We start from the raw sequence: 18,258 nt of genomic DNA, 5'->3' as shown, positions 1-18,258 counted from the left end.
TATTTTTTTCATCTGACTGAATCTGGGTATTTGCCAAAAGGTGATTAAAATTTTACATATGTCATTTACCAATCTTGACAATAAATGACTTAATAATGATGTTAGTATGCTAAAAAAGCCATAGATATGTGACTGATATTTTTTTCCATATTTTTAAGGAATGGTTGAATACATTAATTACCTTCATATATGTAAAGTTATTTAGTAAAATATGATTCAAAGAATTAGTCTCCAAAGTGTTTAAGAAACACAACTCCATGTATAAATATTATGTGTCAATAAAAATTTTTTTTTATAAAGGAAAGAAACATAAAGTTACTTTCTTCAAATACTAATGGGAAACATTCAATAGGGAGATATGATTGATAACTTTGACTATGCCAAACACTAACAAATCTCATAAACTTCACCTCTACCTCTTTCACACTCCAAGGAGTGTCCCCTAGTTTTAGTGTTCTGAGACTAATTTTTTGCTCTGCTAATCCATACCCTTTTACGATGTTTATACACTTAGAAAAGTGAGTGTCCTATTGGCCTTCACCTTTCTACACTCAAAAACCAAGTGCTATCTCCTGTCCCAAACCTTCCCAGACTCCTCAGCTGGAAATATCCTCTCCTTCGGAAGGCACACACCCTTCGCAGCATCTCTTGCAGCACGGACCATAGTTCATTTATGTAGGCATCTCTCTCCCCCACTGGACCGGAGCCCTAAGAGAGCAGGGATCCTGTGTAAGTCAACTCCGTATAGCTAACGGATCACCTGTGGCACAGCAGGGACTTAATACAAGCCGGCTGACCAAGGAGCCTGGCCGTGCACTCTCGTTTCATCTCACTAGCTGGGGGACCTTTGTCAGTTCTACCCTTTCCTGAGGCACACAAATGAAAGTGCCCGTATGGTGTTCTAAGTGGAAATGCTCCATGGCTTTGAACAAGGGTGAGATAATACTTCTAGCTTTATTTCTGACATTGCTCTTTCACATCTGTTGGCTACTTTACAAAGTTCAGGGGTACACCATACCAGTATCTTTAGGGGAAACACCCACATTGACTTATGAACCTTTTTCTTCACTTCTTGAATCCTCACCAATGGCTCAGAGCTGAGAGCTGAGATAATGTTTTTCTAAATGCATTATCCTGCTTCAGCACTACTCTGTGACTTTGGACAAATCACCTAAACTCTGTATGTCTCAGTTTTCTCATATATAAAGTGAAGACGGTAACAGAAGCTATACTTCATAGGGTTTAGTGCTCAGCCCACGAAGTGTTCAATAAAGCTTAGCTGCCTTTAGGTTAACATCCCATAATTACCTCAATTTTGGTAGAGAAGGATTCTCTTGTGAAATCTTTTCAAAGCCATATTTAAAATGTAATAAATCACGTTACTGACTTGCAAATACATTTATTCCTTCAAAGAATGCTCCCCTTAGTCAACCTCAGTTTTAATGAACCAATTTTTTTTCATAAAGCCCAAAGATGAAATCCTTTGAGATTTACAACATAAAAGTATTAAAGGAATAATCCCTTTTGATTGTGTATAGTATAAAATGCTATATTGCAAATGTAAAATTTTAAGTTCCTGACAGTTGGGTTTGAGTCATAAGGACCCATCAATTTCAATTGTTACAATTAACATATACAGCATGAGATACGCTCCAAAACTGTCATGGTCTAATGTTTAAATACGTTTAAATAAAATCAGTGCTACAGCCGCGCAGACTATTTCATCTTCTGGACCCTCACTTACCCTCACCTATACATTCAAAGTATTTAAGATGCAGGTAGAATCCTCTTTCTTACCTCTCCATCGGCCACAGCGGAATAGTTCACTTGGGCAACAGTGACTGTGGTTGGTAATTCTGAAGCATCAGCCAATGTGGCTACTGTTGCCCCTGTACCAACCTAAAGAAAAATATGGAAAGTGATTACGTGTCAGTGGATGGAGCCCTCTTCCTCTCCTTTACTCGGAAGCTCAGATGGATTTAATCTCAAATTCAGCACAGATAATATGCCTTATGTTGTGAAACAAGTTACTAAAATCATATCTCAGAGATTAACATGAGTATCAGAATTTTACTTCAAACAAATAAATCAATATTAGAAGGGCTATCACGTTTCATTATCAGTGCCCAGTGTCAGTCAACCAACTTTCTACTCTCACTCAATCTGAACTTTATTATTTTTTTTTAAATCCAGTAAGACTACACCAATCTGAACTCTAAAGGTTCCCTATCAAACTGTGTATTACCTCAGAAGAGGTAATTCAGAAGAAATATTCCCTGGCCACTAACAGTGAAACTGTAAAAAAGATGTCATTTTAAAATGTTCTGTTTTAGAAACGTCCAGGAAAGCTACTCATAGTTCTGTAGTTAGAGAATGCAAACAATTTATGATATTCTTCAGAAATCATTTTCAGCTAGCAAGATCTTGGGAACCTATATAGCAAAGTTCACCGAGAAGTTTGCACAAAGAAAACTTTCTCCAGTCTGAGGTGAGGTGTTCACTGATCCATCTGAGAAACCACAATCTGGCAACCCTCAGGTTTACTCACCTGGATAAGTGAGACAGTGCCATCAGGGTTACTAAAAGTCTGGACTACAGTCTGTGACGGTACAAGATGGGCTATACTGTGTGTAGTTGTGGCCTGTGTTTGTGTTTGCTGATCTTCAAAAGCATACAAAAGATCTTCTCGCCCATGCTGTTTGTAACAGTTTTTAACTATGGTCCGTAGTGCCTGGGTCCATGAAACCTGTCACCAAAAGACCAGAAAAGCACCTTAAGCCACAAAGACCTCTGGTTATTTAGTCCCAATATAGAATAAGCAGATGCTTATTTATCAAACCATACCAAACCTCTCGTAGAGTAAACTTTCTTAGGATTATTTCCCATACACTGATTCTGGCACAAAGAAACTAAGCACCAAATACCAAAGAGGGTTTCCCACTGGTTTCCTTCCTGATAATAGTCTGGTTTAGCTTTGGGGTTTTATGCCCTATTCCAACCTGAGGCCAAACTCAAACTTCTCACAAAAGATTATTCTGGCCAACAATGATGTATTAAGATTTTCAGTAAACTTCCAAACTAAATGAAAAACAAGCATAAAAAGTAAGAGATGGTATCTACTTTAGTCTTTCTTCTAAAATTTGTCATTAGCAGACTCACTTGGCAGACTTCACATTTCTCTAATTCCATATTTATATTTTTCAACAGTGATTCTTGCTAACCTGAAATAAGGACATTTTCTAAGTGTTTAAAGTGATTAATACATTTACTTCAAGTGTCTTTGGTTTTCCCAAGCACATCATTAAATTAAAACTGCTCCAAAAGACAACTATGAAGAGAGAGTGTAAGTTCACAAACCCATCCCAGTCTTCTCTTTAGTGATGGAGTGATGAATGGGAAATGCTATAAATCAGAGAACATCAATCTTCTTTGGAGTGACAGGTTTAACTATTATACACATATTTTTGCACTTTTTAGCACAAGAAGTAGAAATGACAGAAATTGAGGTTGTTGCTTCAGAATGGAAAAGCAATGGGAAACTTAGGCCAGAGGAACCCTTACCCGCTGCTTTTGTTCTTCTGTGCGAACGTCGCTCCGGACGTTTGCCCATGGAATATCTTCGGGCCACCAAATAGGCTTGCAGCTTTCTTTCCCCCAGCCTGGTTTTCCCCGACCCGTGGAGTACTTGAGCATCTCTGGGATAAATGCCCGTAGCTGGGCCTGGAAGAGAACAGTGTGGTCATCAATACTCATGAAAGACATGTGGGATGGGTGTATGTCCCCTATCAAACTATATGATTATAAAACAGAGAGCCTTCTTGGAGGGTCCCAGAGAATTCCAAAATGTGACCGAAAAAAACCATTGTTTTCCACAGGTTACATAGCTCCAAGGGTGACTGAGGATTATACATACATATGTTGGTAAAGTGCACCTTAAGCTGCATTTTGTAGAGTTTGTTCCTATAAGAGCAAGAATATCTACCAAGTTTGATTTCTGCCCCCTACGATACTACTGGTACTATAGCTTGTTTCCCTCTTATTTAAGATGTCAAAGTCAGGGTGTTTTCAACACTGTTCTGCAGGTACTGATCAATGTAATATATAAGAGAGAGAAATAAGGGATGAGAAGCAGGTAAATCACCATTGTAGATGAAATGACTATATATCTGGAAAACCCCAAAGAATCAAATCAAAAACTACTATAAACAATAAGAATTCAGTAAGGTGGTTGATCACAAAATATATGAAAATAAACAGGCCTTTAACTTAATAAAAGGAACAACAACCCTAACTCTTCTAGAAAGTTTCTAGTAAGCTAGGCCATAGTCCATAAGACTAACATATAGATATAGTGAAGCATGTGTGACTTTAAGAACATTATGGACTTCATTCAGAGTTATTTTACACATCAAATCCAGACCAAACAAGTTTTAAAGCATAGAGACAACTGCCATTCTTATTTCCTGGCACAGTAACCACACTCTTTGTGTGTTGGGGAGGCGGGAGCGGGGGTCTATTTTGTGAATATTCTTAGTTGTTAATAATGATTTTGGGCAAGAAAAGCAGTTTATCAAGTTATAACCTTATGACTCTTCCCCAGACCTACTGCTTTCCTTTCAACCTGGTGGTTTACAACACTCCTGATAAGCAGTATCCTCCAACTAACCATGCATCTATACTGCCTCTGCAGCTTAAAACCAAAAGGAGAGGACGTTTTTGGCAATGAGTCAGACTGAAGGACTTACAGTTATAAAGTCAAAAAAGAAAAACAGAAATGGGAATACTTAAGTATTACTGAGTGAGTGTGGCAACACTTTTTAATATTGAAGATCTTATATAAATATCAGGTAGTCTCCTAATTCTTCTTATTATAATGGATATTACTTTATCAGAAGATGATACAAATTGTCAACCCAGTCAGTAATGTTTACCTAATAAAGCAAGCTCTGGTTGACAGCATTCACTTTGTTAATTCTGCCTCTTCACTCTCTTTCTAAGTCCTTCTCCCCACCCAGACGGTCTCCTGCCTACAGGATATGATATAATGCACTCCACATATATTTGGCTCTGCGGCATCAAGCAGCAGGTTGATAGAAGTGTATCCATTTGCAAACCCATGCTATCAGCCGGCTCATGAGGTCATTCCTTCAGTTATTTTAAGAAAGAGCATCTCAAAGTCATTTTTCCCTTTATCCTCATTTCTTGGGAGTGTGTCTTTTTCTAGCCTCAGGTACATAGAGCAGAAAAGGGCTTAATCCTCACATACAATATTCTATATTTAATCATATAAAAAAATGGATTTCTCAGAGGCATAAATTAAATAAACTGATACCACAAATTTGTTTAAGTTCCCCTTTATTTTAATACCATTAACAGTCTCCAAAAAGGAGAGTTTTTTATATCCATACCTAGGAGAGTCTGGAGAAAATGAAACAAGAAGGCTACATATCTCTAAATTAACAAAATCCTAAAGCATTCAGAAAGCATTCATTGTGGAGAGCACTAGGCTGACAGAGCCTGCTCAAATCCAATGGGAACCCCTATATGTTCTCCAATTATGGTGATCACTCCACTTCTGAGCCCTCACCCTATTGCACCAATAGTTCCCTCTGGTCTTTGGTTCTGGGTCATGCTGGCACCTCACTGTGGGCCCTTTGCTTTGGTTCTCTCATACGAGGCTTTCCATTGAGTTTCAATACCTCATAGGTTACCTGAAATGTGGGCGCAGTCAGCCTCCTCACTTAAATCCCTATCCTACCCTTTCTCTAATCACTTGTCTCCTCAACTTCTTTGTCTTTGCCATTAGAAACCCAAGCTCCAGACACCCAATCTCAAAACCTCAAAGTTATCTTTACCTCCTTCCTTCAACACCCATCTAGCCACTCACTGCAAGTCCAATTTTTTCTTCTTTGAAATGTCTGTGGTATCTAACCATCCCTTCTTCTCCAGCCCCACCTTCATCTCCATTTCCTAGCCAAAGGCCAGTGTACCCTCCTAGTTGGCTTTCTTGTGGAACTCCAAGTTCTCCCTTCTCTCTCTCTTCCCATATATCCTTACCAGACAGGTTTTCCCACATGTTACCTACAAAGCTCCAATGGTCCAAAAACCTTCGAACATCCTTTAACTACTGGCAACTAAACTAGACTCCTCGTCCAGCTTTTTAGACCTGCCACAATCTGGCTTCACACTAAATTCAATTCCTACTAACTCCCACCAGGCAGCCTTGGTCCTCATTAGATAAGTCTCTGAACTGTCTTATGAACTGCTGAGCCCATTCTTGCTTCTCTGCCTTCTGGATTGCCCCCTTGCTGGACTACTTTCCAGGCTACTATTCCAATGTCACCACTCATTCTTTAGTACCCAGCAAGTCCTACATTCTTTGTGGAACATATACTGATCACTTCTCTTGAGTCAGTTCTAGCAACAAAAACATGAGTTCTAGACTCCAAGTTGGCTCTGAATCCTGTCTCTGAAACTTAATTTTCTTACCTGCAAAAGGTTGATGATAATGACAAATATACAGGGTTAACTGAGAGGATTAGAGATAGCAGGTATACACATAGTTGTACTAAATTAACAGTGGTTTTATTACTATTACTTCAGTCATCAGCTATCTTTTCTCAGCAACTCCTATAGTATTCATAACTTTTGTTATAAAATGTAGAGCTCAATTTGCTACAAAATTTAGGGGCATCACAGCTATTTGGCAACTGATTGATAATTCTAATTTTATGAAGAAAAAAACTGTTCTTTTTATAAAAAGATACTTTAACCATCTACTCTCCAAATCTATTCAATAAAACTACTTCAAATGTAAAACAAATAAGTATTCAGAAGCATCATGGTTCGAATCCAACACAGTTTTAATCTTAAATCTGCTACAGGTTGAGCATCTGAAAATCTGAAATCTGAAATGCTCCAAAACATGTCTTTGAGTGCTGACATGACTTCACCCACAAGTGGAAAATTCCACATTTGACCTCGTGTGACAAGTCATGGTCAAAACTTTGTTTCATGTACAAAATTACTAAAATATCATATAGAACTACTGTCATGCTATGTGTATAAGGTGTATATGAAATACAAATGAATTTCACGTTTAGACTTGGGTCTCATCCCAAAAGTATTTCATTATGTATATGCAAATATTCCAAAATCTGGAAAAAATCCAAAATCCCAAATACTTCCAGTCCCAAGCATTTTGGATAAGGGGTACTCAACCTGCAGTAAGTTTCTCTCAAAGGCCAAATGTGACTATCTGCCAGAAAGAAAGACTTCAATGATAAATGAGATTTTATTTATTTATTTATTTTTTTGAGACAGAGTCTCACTCCGTTGCCCGGGCTAGAGTGCCGTGGCGTCAGCCTAGCTCATAGCAACCTCAAACTCCTGGGCTCAAGCAATCCTTCTGCCTCAGCCTCTCGAGTAGCTGGGACTACAGGCATGTGCCACCAGGCCCGGCTAATTTTTCTATATATATATATTTTTTAGCTGTCCATATTTTCTTTACATTTTTAGTAGAGACAGGGTCTCGCTCTTGCTCAGGCTGGTCTTGAACTCCTGAGCTCAAACAATCCGCCCGCCTCGGCCTCCCAGAGTGCTAGGATTATAGGCATGAGCCACCACGCTCGGACGAGATTTTATTTTTAAATCAAGGAAATTAAGGAATCTCTTCTTCCAATTCAAAGAAATAGCCAACTTTCAGAAATGGTTTTCTAATATTGAACAGACTGTAATGTACACAAAGACATTTATCCTTAGTTTTTCAAAATGGGTAAAGTAGAAAAAAGCAGAAGGTGGCAGAAGAATGAGTTTATACGTGTCTGTGTAAACAAAGTTAAGGATGAGAAATAAAGAACGCTAGAACCAAGAAGGCACCAAATCGACCATCTGGGCCAATTCCTTGCCTTGAGCTAGCAAGCTATTACCAACCCATTCCCAACATATAGGTAGTTTAGGTGACTTGTTCTATTGGATCCTCGAACATTAAAAAAAAAAAAAAAAGGCACAAGCAGATTACCAATGGAAATTGTCAGAAAATGTGACTGACAATCACAAATGTGACTCAAGGGTAACCTTAATTAGAGGAAAGAGAAACTAGGAAACTTCTCAAAGATGATTTACGTGCTGGAAATCTCCAGATGATAAATGTTTCAAACTCCTAGAAAGAAGATTCTAGAAACTAATATGGGAGGTAATATGAGAGGCAGGAGAAACAGAAGCAGCACAAAGGGAAGGTTTGAAACCTCATCAAGTTAAAAAATGGAACTGGGGTGAAATTATTTGATGCTATACAAGTTCTAGCTTTTTAAAGTGCTAATTATCAACTGTACAAAATTTGCCCCTGTATCAAAAAGAGATATTTTCTACTGTAAAAATTCATTTTTCAGGTCTGTACATTTTGAGGATATAGGATATTTTTTACTTTCAAATGAATAAAAATAATCTGACTTCATTGAAAAAGGCAATTTTCCACCAGACTATTTTTTATACTGTCCCAAATAAACAGTGCTAAGGCCACAGAAACTATTAATAAAGGGAAATTAGCTGTCTAGTATAGAAAGAGTTAAATGATTCCTTTCCAGAATTCAGCACTGTGCTCTCATTACCAGCTGGATTAATTACTGGTCCTGGAGAGTTTTGGAAACCAAAGCTTCTCGATGTGCTTGTTAAGGAAGGTTTGTCTTTAATCCACAGGGAGACAATCAACAGGATCAGCAGAGCTAAAGCCTCACCTCCCAGACTGTGCTTTAATTGGGCTGAAATAAGCTTTCCTTTTCTCATTCTGATTTAGGGCTCCATGTGGGCCTAAAGTGCCCCAGCTTGGTCAGTAAACCCACCCCAAACCAGCAGAGTGGAAAATACTACTCCTTCCATGGCATGATCAGCAAAGAAAAAGATACCAAATTCAGGCCAGTATCAGTAAACAGTAAAGATTGCGTGGAAACCAAAAGTGGTTTTAAAATTGAAGATTTTTCTAAAACTCTAAAAAAAAGTCTTATCCAACCAAAATGAAACATAATTCTTACTATGCTAGAAATTTCCACTTGTAAATTCAGTTAATCCTTTGCTGTCCAACAATGCATTATCCTTACACATTCCCCAATACCCTTCTCTCATTCGGCCTATCTTTGCTCTGCATGTGCCTGAGTCTAGGGATTTTGTGGCTCCTGATGTCCATTTAGGTTCAATTACCAAGAAAAGTTCTCTCAAGCCAAAGTCTGTTAACTCCACCTCTACCTTAAGGTGTCAGAAAATATATATTAAATTTAAAGCGAAGGAAGCTGAAATCAAACCATGGTGAAAGGCTATGTTTTCTATAGCCGATAAGAAAACAGAAACGTGACAGAGAAGGAAAATTGGAGAATTTTCACTGTGGCGTCATTATTTTAATTTAAAATTATGAATTCCAGGTTGACAGATCCAATTATATTTAAATAGATATTTACAGGGCACTAAAGAGCTAAAGCAAAATGATTTCTTTGCCCAATATTTGGAATTATTTGTATTACTGATCTCTGTTCACGGAGAAGATAAAAGTAGCTATTTTTATCAGAAACACCATTCCCTCCTAGTGCCAGCAGAAACATCAGCTTCTCTTAGCCTCATTTTCCCAAAAACACATTCCCATGGAAAACATGGAAAGAGCAAATTTGGAAGGAAAGACAAGTGTAACTTCAGAATTAGTGAATTTGAGGCCCAGTCAACAAAGACACTCATTCAGAGACTTCTTTAGACTCCTCTCCAAAGCCCAAACTTCTGCCTCTGTATCTCTATGCCCCATCAACCTATCAAACTGTCTCCCTCTCATTAACCAAAATCCTCTTAAAGTCCTACCTTCTCTTTGAAGGAGTCTCAGATTGCTCAGTTTCTGTTAGCTTATGCTAGTTGCACGCTTTTATACAAAAATGTAAATAACACAGATGAATCAAAGTCCTCTGTGCTGTCCACCCTCCCCTAGTCCAGTCTCCTGTCCAGGGGAATGAGCTTGATAAACAGCTCATTCATTATAGGCCAAATTCTATGCATTTATGTAAAAGTATGCTGAAGGCACAGTTTTATGTTATTAAAGAAAAACACAAATGGTACCATATTATACCTTATTTTACAACTTGCTTTTTCCACTCAACATTTTATTATAGAGATCTTCTCATGGTAGAACTAGAATAATCTAATTTTTTTAATAGTTGCCTAGTATCCATCCATGGTTTAGATTTTCCATTTTATTTAACCATTTTCCTATTGATAAATCTTTAGGTTGTTTACAGTTTTTTGCTGTTAAAAATAGCGCTTGTACATGCGTGTATTTTTTTGGAGAAATTCAGAAAAGTGGATTTGCTGGTTTAAGGGTATATGCATTTAACATTTTAATAGTTACTGCCAAGTTAGCTTCCAGAAAAACTTTGCCAATCCCATTACCACTAAGGGTATAGGACAATGCCCATTTTATCATACACTCCCCAACATTTTACTAACAAGCTCTTTTTTTTTTTTTAATTGAGACAAGGTCTCACTCTGTCACCCAGACTGGAGTGCAGTGGTATGATCACAGTTCACTGCAACCTCCAACTTCCAGGTTCAAGCGATCCCCCTGGCTCAGTTTCCAGAGGAGCTGGGACCACAGGTGCGTACCACCACACCCAGCTAATTTGTTTATTTTTGTAGATATGGGGTCTCACTATATTGCCTTGGCTGGTCTCAAATTCCTGGCCTCAAGCGATCCTCCCACCTCAGCCTCCCAAAGTGCTGGGATTACAGGCATGAACACTGTGCCCAGTCTAATGAGCTTTCTTATTTTGGCTCATCTGACTTGGGGGAAATGGTTTTTTATTTTAATTTCCATTACTAGTGAGTTGAGAATCTTTTTATATGTTTACTGATTACTTTTTCTTTCTGTGAAAGAATGCTTTGCTTATTTTTATAATGCTTTGCTTATTTTTCTAATTATCTTTTTCCTTATTTATTTATTTATTTTTGAGACAGAGTCTCACTCTGTTGCCCAGGCTAGAGTGCCGTGACGTCACCGTAGCTCACAGCAACCTCAAACTCCTGGGCTCAAGCAATCCTTCTGCCTCAGCCTCCGGAGTAGCTGGGACTACAGGCATGTGCCACCATGCCTGGCTAATTTTTTCTATATATATTTTTAGTTGTCCAGCTAATTTCTTTCTATTTATTTAGTAGAGACAGGGTCTCGCTCTTGCTCAGGCTGGTCTCGAACTCCTCAGCTCAAACGATCCATCCACCTTGGCCTCCCAGAGTGCTAGGATTACAGGCGTGAACCACCACGCCCGGCCTCTTTTTCCTTATTAATTTGAAGGAAATATTAATGTGTTCTGGATATTAATTACCTTGTCACAAAAACTGTAAATATTTCCCTAGTCAAGTTGTATCCTAAATATGTAATTTACATGGCTATTCCCTTCGCTTTGTATTCCTGAATATGCCCTTATAAAACATGGCATGGCACCATATACATAAACATTTTTTGGTAATTTCAGACAGTAGGAAAAGCCTACTTTGCAAATAAATTCTGACACTACACTAAGGAGAAGCAGTTTGGAATTACACACCACAGTAGTTCTCAAAGTTGACTCCACACTGGAATCACCTAGAGAGTTTAAAAACTACAGATGCCTGGATCCCATCCCCAAAGATTCTGATTAAATTGGTCTCGAGTGTGGCCTGGGTACTAGGATTTTAGGTTCCTCCGTTGATTCTATTGTTCATCCAACTTGGAGAACCAATGAACCAAAATACTTTTTATGCAGCTCTTCTTCTTTTAAAAAGAATTTAATTCTGGTAAAATATACATAACATAAAATTCACCATTTTTACAGGTACAATTCAGGAGCATTAAGTGCATTCTCAATGTTGTATAACCACAGTCACTATCGATTTCCAGAACTTTTTCATTATCATCCCAAATGGAAACTCTGTACCCACTAAAACAATGATGCCCCATTTCTGCCTCCTGCCACCCGTGGTGACTTGTGTTCTACTTTCCGTCTCTATGATTTCACCCATTCTAGATGCCTTATAAGTAGAATTAAATATTTACTTTTTGTGTATGGCTTATTTCACTTAGCATGTTTTCTACTCTTTGGGTAGAAGAGGCGAGACCTATGCTTTTTCAAAACAAAACAAAACCCTTAAAAAACCTAAGTTGATAACTCACTGTATGTTTTCTAAGTAAAACATGTCAAGCTTTGTGAATAACTCCTTCCTAATGAAGCAATCGCTGTGCTGAATATTTTTGAAGGTTTCCCTGAAACCGGTGAAAAATTACTACTGTGTTGCATCATCACTCCACGGGAATATTAAAGCAACAACGATTGCCCCAGTGAGACTAACAGGAGGGCAGTAAGTTCAAGGGGCGAGAAGGAAAGGAGAAGGTAAAGCAGAGTGGATTTTAACCAACAATATCCGACACGTCTTTCCAGAAATGTTTCTCTTAGTTATAATCTTTGCCTGGATTTCTTCTAACAGATTACAAAAAGATATATAACCTCCCCAAAACAAGAGAATCCTACAGGACTCAATATGGTCAAGTGCAAAAGCGATTTTCCACTAGTAAAATCATAACCAGAGCTCAAAGACTCTTCAAGAAACAATGTAATTCCTTGACTGCAAAGTGTAGTCTGAGAATCAGCAGCCCTGTCATCACCTGGCAGCTGGCTAGAAAGACAGGCCTGAAGCCCCATCCAGATCTGATTCCCAATTCACATTTGAACAAGCAAGAGACTGCACACACTGAAGTCTGAGAAGCACTGATTTAGCCCATCCTCTAGGGCCTGGTCTATAGTATCCTAGAAAAATTTGCTAATCTGACTTACAAAATCTCTGAAAAAGGCAACTTCATTATTTCACTGTAAATGAATTCTGAGGTTGCAGAACCTACCCCAAACTAATGATTTCTTCTAAGCTTTAGCTCAACCTCCTTCAACTCTAGGGCACGGTGGGCAGAAAGATATGGGATAAGTTCCAACCACTATTCTTAAAGGTGCCTAGAAATTCAAATTTTCATTTTATCACTAAAAATACTACAGAGCTATGTGTCTTCTTTACTGCCCCCCACAACTACCAGGATCAAATATATTTACAGTAGCAAAGACAGAAGCTTTTCAGGTAAAACAACCTATTTACTAATAAAGAATTATACTTTTACAAGCAAAACAAAAAAGACAAAAGTAAACAAACAAAAAACCCCTACAGAGCTGCTTCCTAAAAGAACAGGGTATTTAATTCACACAGAACTTCAGATATTGTTATGTATATTTCTCCCTGTATATAGGAAACAATTTTGAGTCTCCAGAGCAAGTCAAAAAATTCTTTTACAAATTAAATGCCTAGTGTAAATTAGCTGAAAGACTCAATAGGAGTAAAGCTCATGATACAGTTTTATAGGAAAAAAAGAGAAAAGCTCTCACAATATGGACTCAACTCTAAGGTCTATTCCTGTTTGTCACTAGCTTGCTTCATAAATTGCATTTCCTATTTCTGCCTCAATTTTCAACCTACAAAACATGTTGTCATCTGTATTGTCCCACTTTATTGCTGAGAAAAATAAAAATTCTCAGTTTATTAAGTTTCTCTAATAAAGCATGGGTGAGAGAGATGGTATGTTCAGATTATTCAAAAAAATTAATATAGGCAATACATATAATTAGTATTAATAATTAGTAATAATACCTTTGGGTGATACTTTAGTTTTCAAAGCACTTTCCCAGACCATACCTCATTTTTTTCTTCCTCTGACTCCATAAGATAGGAAGGCATGTATTATTCTTACTTTCAGAAGATGAAAGTGAGAACCAGGGCTAATATGTAGTAAAATTGGGGCGAGAGGAGATTAGATCTTTTGACTCCAAGTTAGTATTCTTTCCAATAAACCATGTTAACTTTCTAATTTATAAAGTTTTAAAATAATGGAACATGTAACATCAGAACAATTCTGAATATAATTTACTCTCTTTTGATGATGCAAAACATACCTTAAGATTGTGTATTAGGGTCATCAACATAAACACCAGTCATCTCCATAGCATTGAGTGCAGATAAGATGATTAATAGAGCTGTCTGATTAACCAAAGGCTCTCTATTACAGCCCAGTTTGACAATTCTGGAATTTTATTACTTCAAGGAAGTCAGGAATTAGCCATATGGTCTGAAAGCTAGAATTAATGTCCAGTCAAACTTACTTTGCTCTTTATGGCTATAGACCATATCTGAGCTGTGCTTCCTTGAATATAAAACAGGAATTTCTAGCACACACACACAGACACACTCTCTGGAGGGTAGATTAAATGAAATGCCCCTATAAACAACTTAGTAGTGTGCCTTTAAAAATTCAAGTTTAGTATAAAATATGAAAATACTTTTTTGTGTTTCTATGACTAAAAGTAATTCATTCTTATTATTTATTATTTATTTATTTATTTTTTAAGAGACAAGGTCTTGCTCTGTTGCCCAGGTTGGAGTGCAGTGGCACAATCATGGCTCACTATAACTTCCAACTCCTGAGCTTAAGCGATCCTCCTGCCTCAGCCTCCCGAGTAGCTGAGACTACAGGTCATGCCACCATGCCCGGCTAATTTTTCATATTTTTTGTAGAGAGAAGGTCTCACTATATTGCCCAGGCTGGTCTCAAACTCCTGGCCTCAAGCAATCCTCTCACCTTGGCCTCCCATAGTGCTGGAATTACAGGCATGAGCCACCACGCCCAGCCCATGCTTATAAAATAAAGAAAATAAAAATCACCCATAATGCCACCACATATTAATCAAGGTTAATATTTTAGTGTAGATCCCTCCAAAATTTTACAACACACCCACAGGCACATTTTGTGTGGATGTTTTAGAAAATGAGATCCATTAACTTAATTCTGTGTCCTCTGAACTTAAAAAAAAAATTAGCCTCCCAAAAGAAACAAAAAATAAAGCCTTAAACCCCTCAAATTGCTGTATATAAAAAAGACTCTTTTACAACCAGTCTTTTAACTTAACATAATTCGAGTATCATTCTATCTAAAAGTTCACTAAATAATCTCTTTTTGGCTGTACTGCTTCTCTTTCCATGTAAATTCTAAACACCACTATCAAAATTTAACGAATTATATTGTTCACAAGTTTTCCTATTGTAAACATGCTGTGATAAACAGTGAACATACATCTTTGCTTAATTGGAGGGCATGATGTGCACATTTTAAACTTTGATAAGCATTGCCAATCTCTAGAAAGTGTGTACCAATTCACATTCCTATTGACAGTGTATTAAGTGCTTGTATTCCCCTACCCTTGCCTGTCTAGCTTTGGTTTGAAATAAAACCCTCCTTTTACTACCGTTAATAGTAAAAGGCTTTAGGATCAATTATAAAAGAGAGGTATGTGGTTCCAGTTCAGAAGAAAGTATTTGAGGAAAGCAAAACAAACAACAACAACAGGTTGAGGAGGAAACACGAGGGATCCAAACACTTAGAAATTCCCATTTAGTTGGGAGCTGGGTTTTTCACCATGCTGCTCACTCCTCCCCATCATTTGTTTGTTTTGTCATATTTGTTATGATTCACTTTTTAGTCATCATCTGTGGTGAGAAGAGAAACGGGAATGTGTGATGACAAAGCACACACCTCCAACAAAGTACCCCTGTATCTGACTGACGACTGAGTGCCAGCTGCCCTTGGACCCTCCACTGCACCAAGCTCTACGGAGTGGAAAACAACAGAGTTTCAAGGGTTTTACCTCCAAAACGATAACTAAACTGCTCTGGATTCTGCAGATAACAGCCAATTTTCATAAAATTCAGTATCCATGATGATTTAATATAATCGAAACCTCAGATTGCTTCAACCTAACATAACAAATGTGACGAAAAGGGCGAAAAATGCCCATCTCAGGTGTCTACCTAACACAGTATTCTAAACTAGAGGCTTGGTCAGCTTTACTTTTTTTGTGGTTAAAGAGTGTGGGTCTTGCTCTGTCACCCAGGCTGGAGTAAAGTGTGTGATCACCGTTCAAACTCCTGGGCTGAAGTGATCCTCCTGGCTCAGTCCCCAGAGTAGCTAGGATTATAGGTGCATGCCACCAGGCCCAGCCAATTTTTCTATTTTTTGTAGAGACAAGGTCTCACTATGTTGCCCAGGCTGGTCACGAACTCCTACACTCAAGCGATGCTCCTGCCTTGGCCTCCCAAAGTGCTGGGATTATAAGCATGAGCCACTGCACCTGGCCCAGAGTAGATCCTTTACATCAACCAGGTAGAAAAAATCCACCTGATGTTTTCTTTACTTTAACCAGTCAGAATGGACCTAGGAACAGAATAACATCTATGAAAGGACAGTAAAAAAAGTTACCTAAATGCTTTCCTTTTTGAACTATTATTTAGAGATCCTTCAACTGTTCACACAAAGGTCTGTGAATCCAACAATAAAAAGATCACAATTTAGCTTTATATTTATAAATTATAGTATTACTCCAGACCTAGTTGCTGGTTCAGACTGAACAAGGAAGCAAAGTGCATGTCATGGGCAGTGGCATCAGCATCCATACTGAGTGAACACCTGCTCAGGGGACTTGCAATCCAGTTACCCACCACTACACTTAACTCATCTTTGCTGTAACCCTGAGGTCATTTACTGAACAGATACTGTTATTTAGATGACTTGTTATTTCACATGCTGGGCAACTATACTGAACAGTAGTAAAGAACAGAAACTAAGTCCCTGCTCTCGGATTCTAGTTGAAGAGAAAATTTGGCCATATACAAGTATAAAAGTTAATAAATAAGGTAATTTCAGGTAGTGATAAGTGCTACAAAGACAGTAACACAGGGGATGTATTAGTTAGTGCCTTGACAGGGAGGAGAAAGCTTCATTAGTTGGGATAATCAAGAAAGGCTTATATCAGGGGGTGATATTCGAGCTAGACTTTGAATAAGATAAAGTCAATCATGCAATGATCTGGGAGAACAGTGTTTCAGGCAAAGGGAATAGTAAAGGTGAAAGAAGGGGCATGGGGTGTTTGAGGAAAAGAGGGCCAGTGTGGCTGGAACCCAGTGACTGAGGAGGAAAAATGAGATGAGGTGGGAAGAGGCCAGTACACAGGGCCTCCAAGGCCAAGGCAGAACCTGAATTTGATTCTAGGAATAGTGGAAAGCCATTACAGGGCTTTAAGCAAGGAAATGATTTAAGTTATTTTAAAGACCTCTACGATGGCTACGTGGAGAACGGCCTGTAGCAGAGCAAAAATGGCGGTAAGAAGACCAATAGCCACTGAAACAGTCTATGTGGGAGATACTAAAGGCTTCGGCTAGGGTAGGTGATGGGAACTAAGAACAGTCAGATCCAGGGTTCATTTCAGAGGTGAACTGATATGACTTGCTGCTGAATTAAGATGTCAGGGGGGAGGAGGAGGATAAAACAGAGAAATAAGGATTACCCCTATGCTGGGACTTGAGCAACCAGCTGGACAGTGGTGCCATTGACTGATACAGGGAACACCAGGAGAGGAAGAGATTTGGAGTGGAGAGTGAGGACAGCCAAAGGTTCTGTGTTGGGCGTGTTAGGTGCTAGACATCTCATAGTGATTATAAGATGGGGGTAAACAGCACATAGCTGATCAGGTGAAAAGAGGAAGCAGGGCCAGTAGAAGTACTGAGAGGAGCATCACCAAGGAAGGAGGAGAGTCAGGAGACGGAGGGGTCACAGAGACTGAGAAGCAAATGCTTTAAGAGGGAAGGAGTAATCAACTGCTGGAAGACTGAATCAGATAAGGAAAGAAACTGACTACTGGATTTAGCAAGATAGAAATGCATTAATAAAGAAAGAGAGTGGGAAAATATGTTCCCAAAAAGGTATTTCATCTTGATCAAGCTAAGCTAGAAGAAATATAAAAGGGACAATCTCAGCAAAATTACTGAAGCATGTTGATTTATCAAGTACATTTTGACTTCCCTTCTCAAAGGAAGAAAGAGGGAATCAATGGCTCAGAAGGGTGCCCTTCTGAGGCTTCCATTCTTATTCCCTGGGGAGGGAAGCTTACTCAGCAATAAGATGGCGGTATTCAGAACTTACATGGACAGGGAAGCAGCTCAGCCCAAAAGTGACTAAAAGTTTATTTGCCCCACTTGATTGTAATTCATCAAACTCCTAACATTCTTCTGTTCAAACCAACCCCAAGCTAAAAGTTTCTTTATCCAACTTAAAGGCCCAAGTGAAAGGAAAAAGCTGCCAACAGAAGAAGACCACATCCATGCCCTTGGTTG

General features: G+C 38.5%; 1 protein-coding gene across 1 annotated transcript in view; it reads right to left on the bottom strand.

Moving 5' to 3' along the window:
* NRF1 (nuclear respiratory factor 1) overlaps positions 1 to 18,258 on the bottom strand; it is a 117,816-nt gene that overhangs the window by 43,319 nt on the left and 56,239 nt on the right. The window contains exons 6-8 of the mRNA XM_069461821.1: positions 3,562 to 3,720; positions 2,549 to 2,746; positions 1,798 to 1,899 (exon numbers count right to left, since the gene is read on the bottom strand). Coding sequence (XP_069317922.1) covers positions 1,798 to 1,899; positions 2,549 to 2,746; positions 3,562 to 3,720 — 459 coding nt within the window. The remainder of the gene's footprint in view (positions 1 to 1,797; positions 1,900 to 2,548; positions 2,747 to 3,561; positions 3,721 to 18,258) is intronic.

The sequence above is a fragment of the Eulemur rufifrons genome, chromosome 29 (genome assembly GCF_041146395.1).
Source record: "Eulemur rufifrons isolate Redbay chromosome 29, OSU_ERuf_1, whole genome shotgun sequence".
NCBI classification, from domain to species: domain Eukaryota; kingdom Metazoa; phylum Chordata; class Mammalia; order Primates; family Lemuridae; genus Eulemur; species Eulemur rufifrons.
This window is presented reverse-complemented; position numbering and strand designations above follow the sequence as displayed.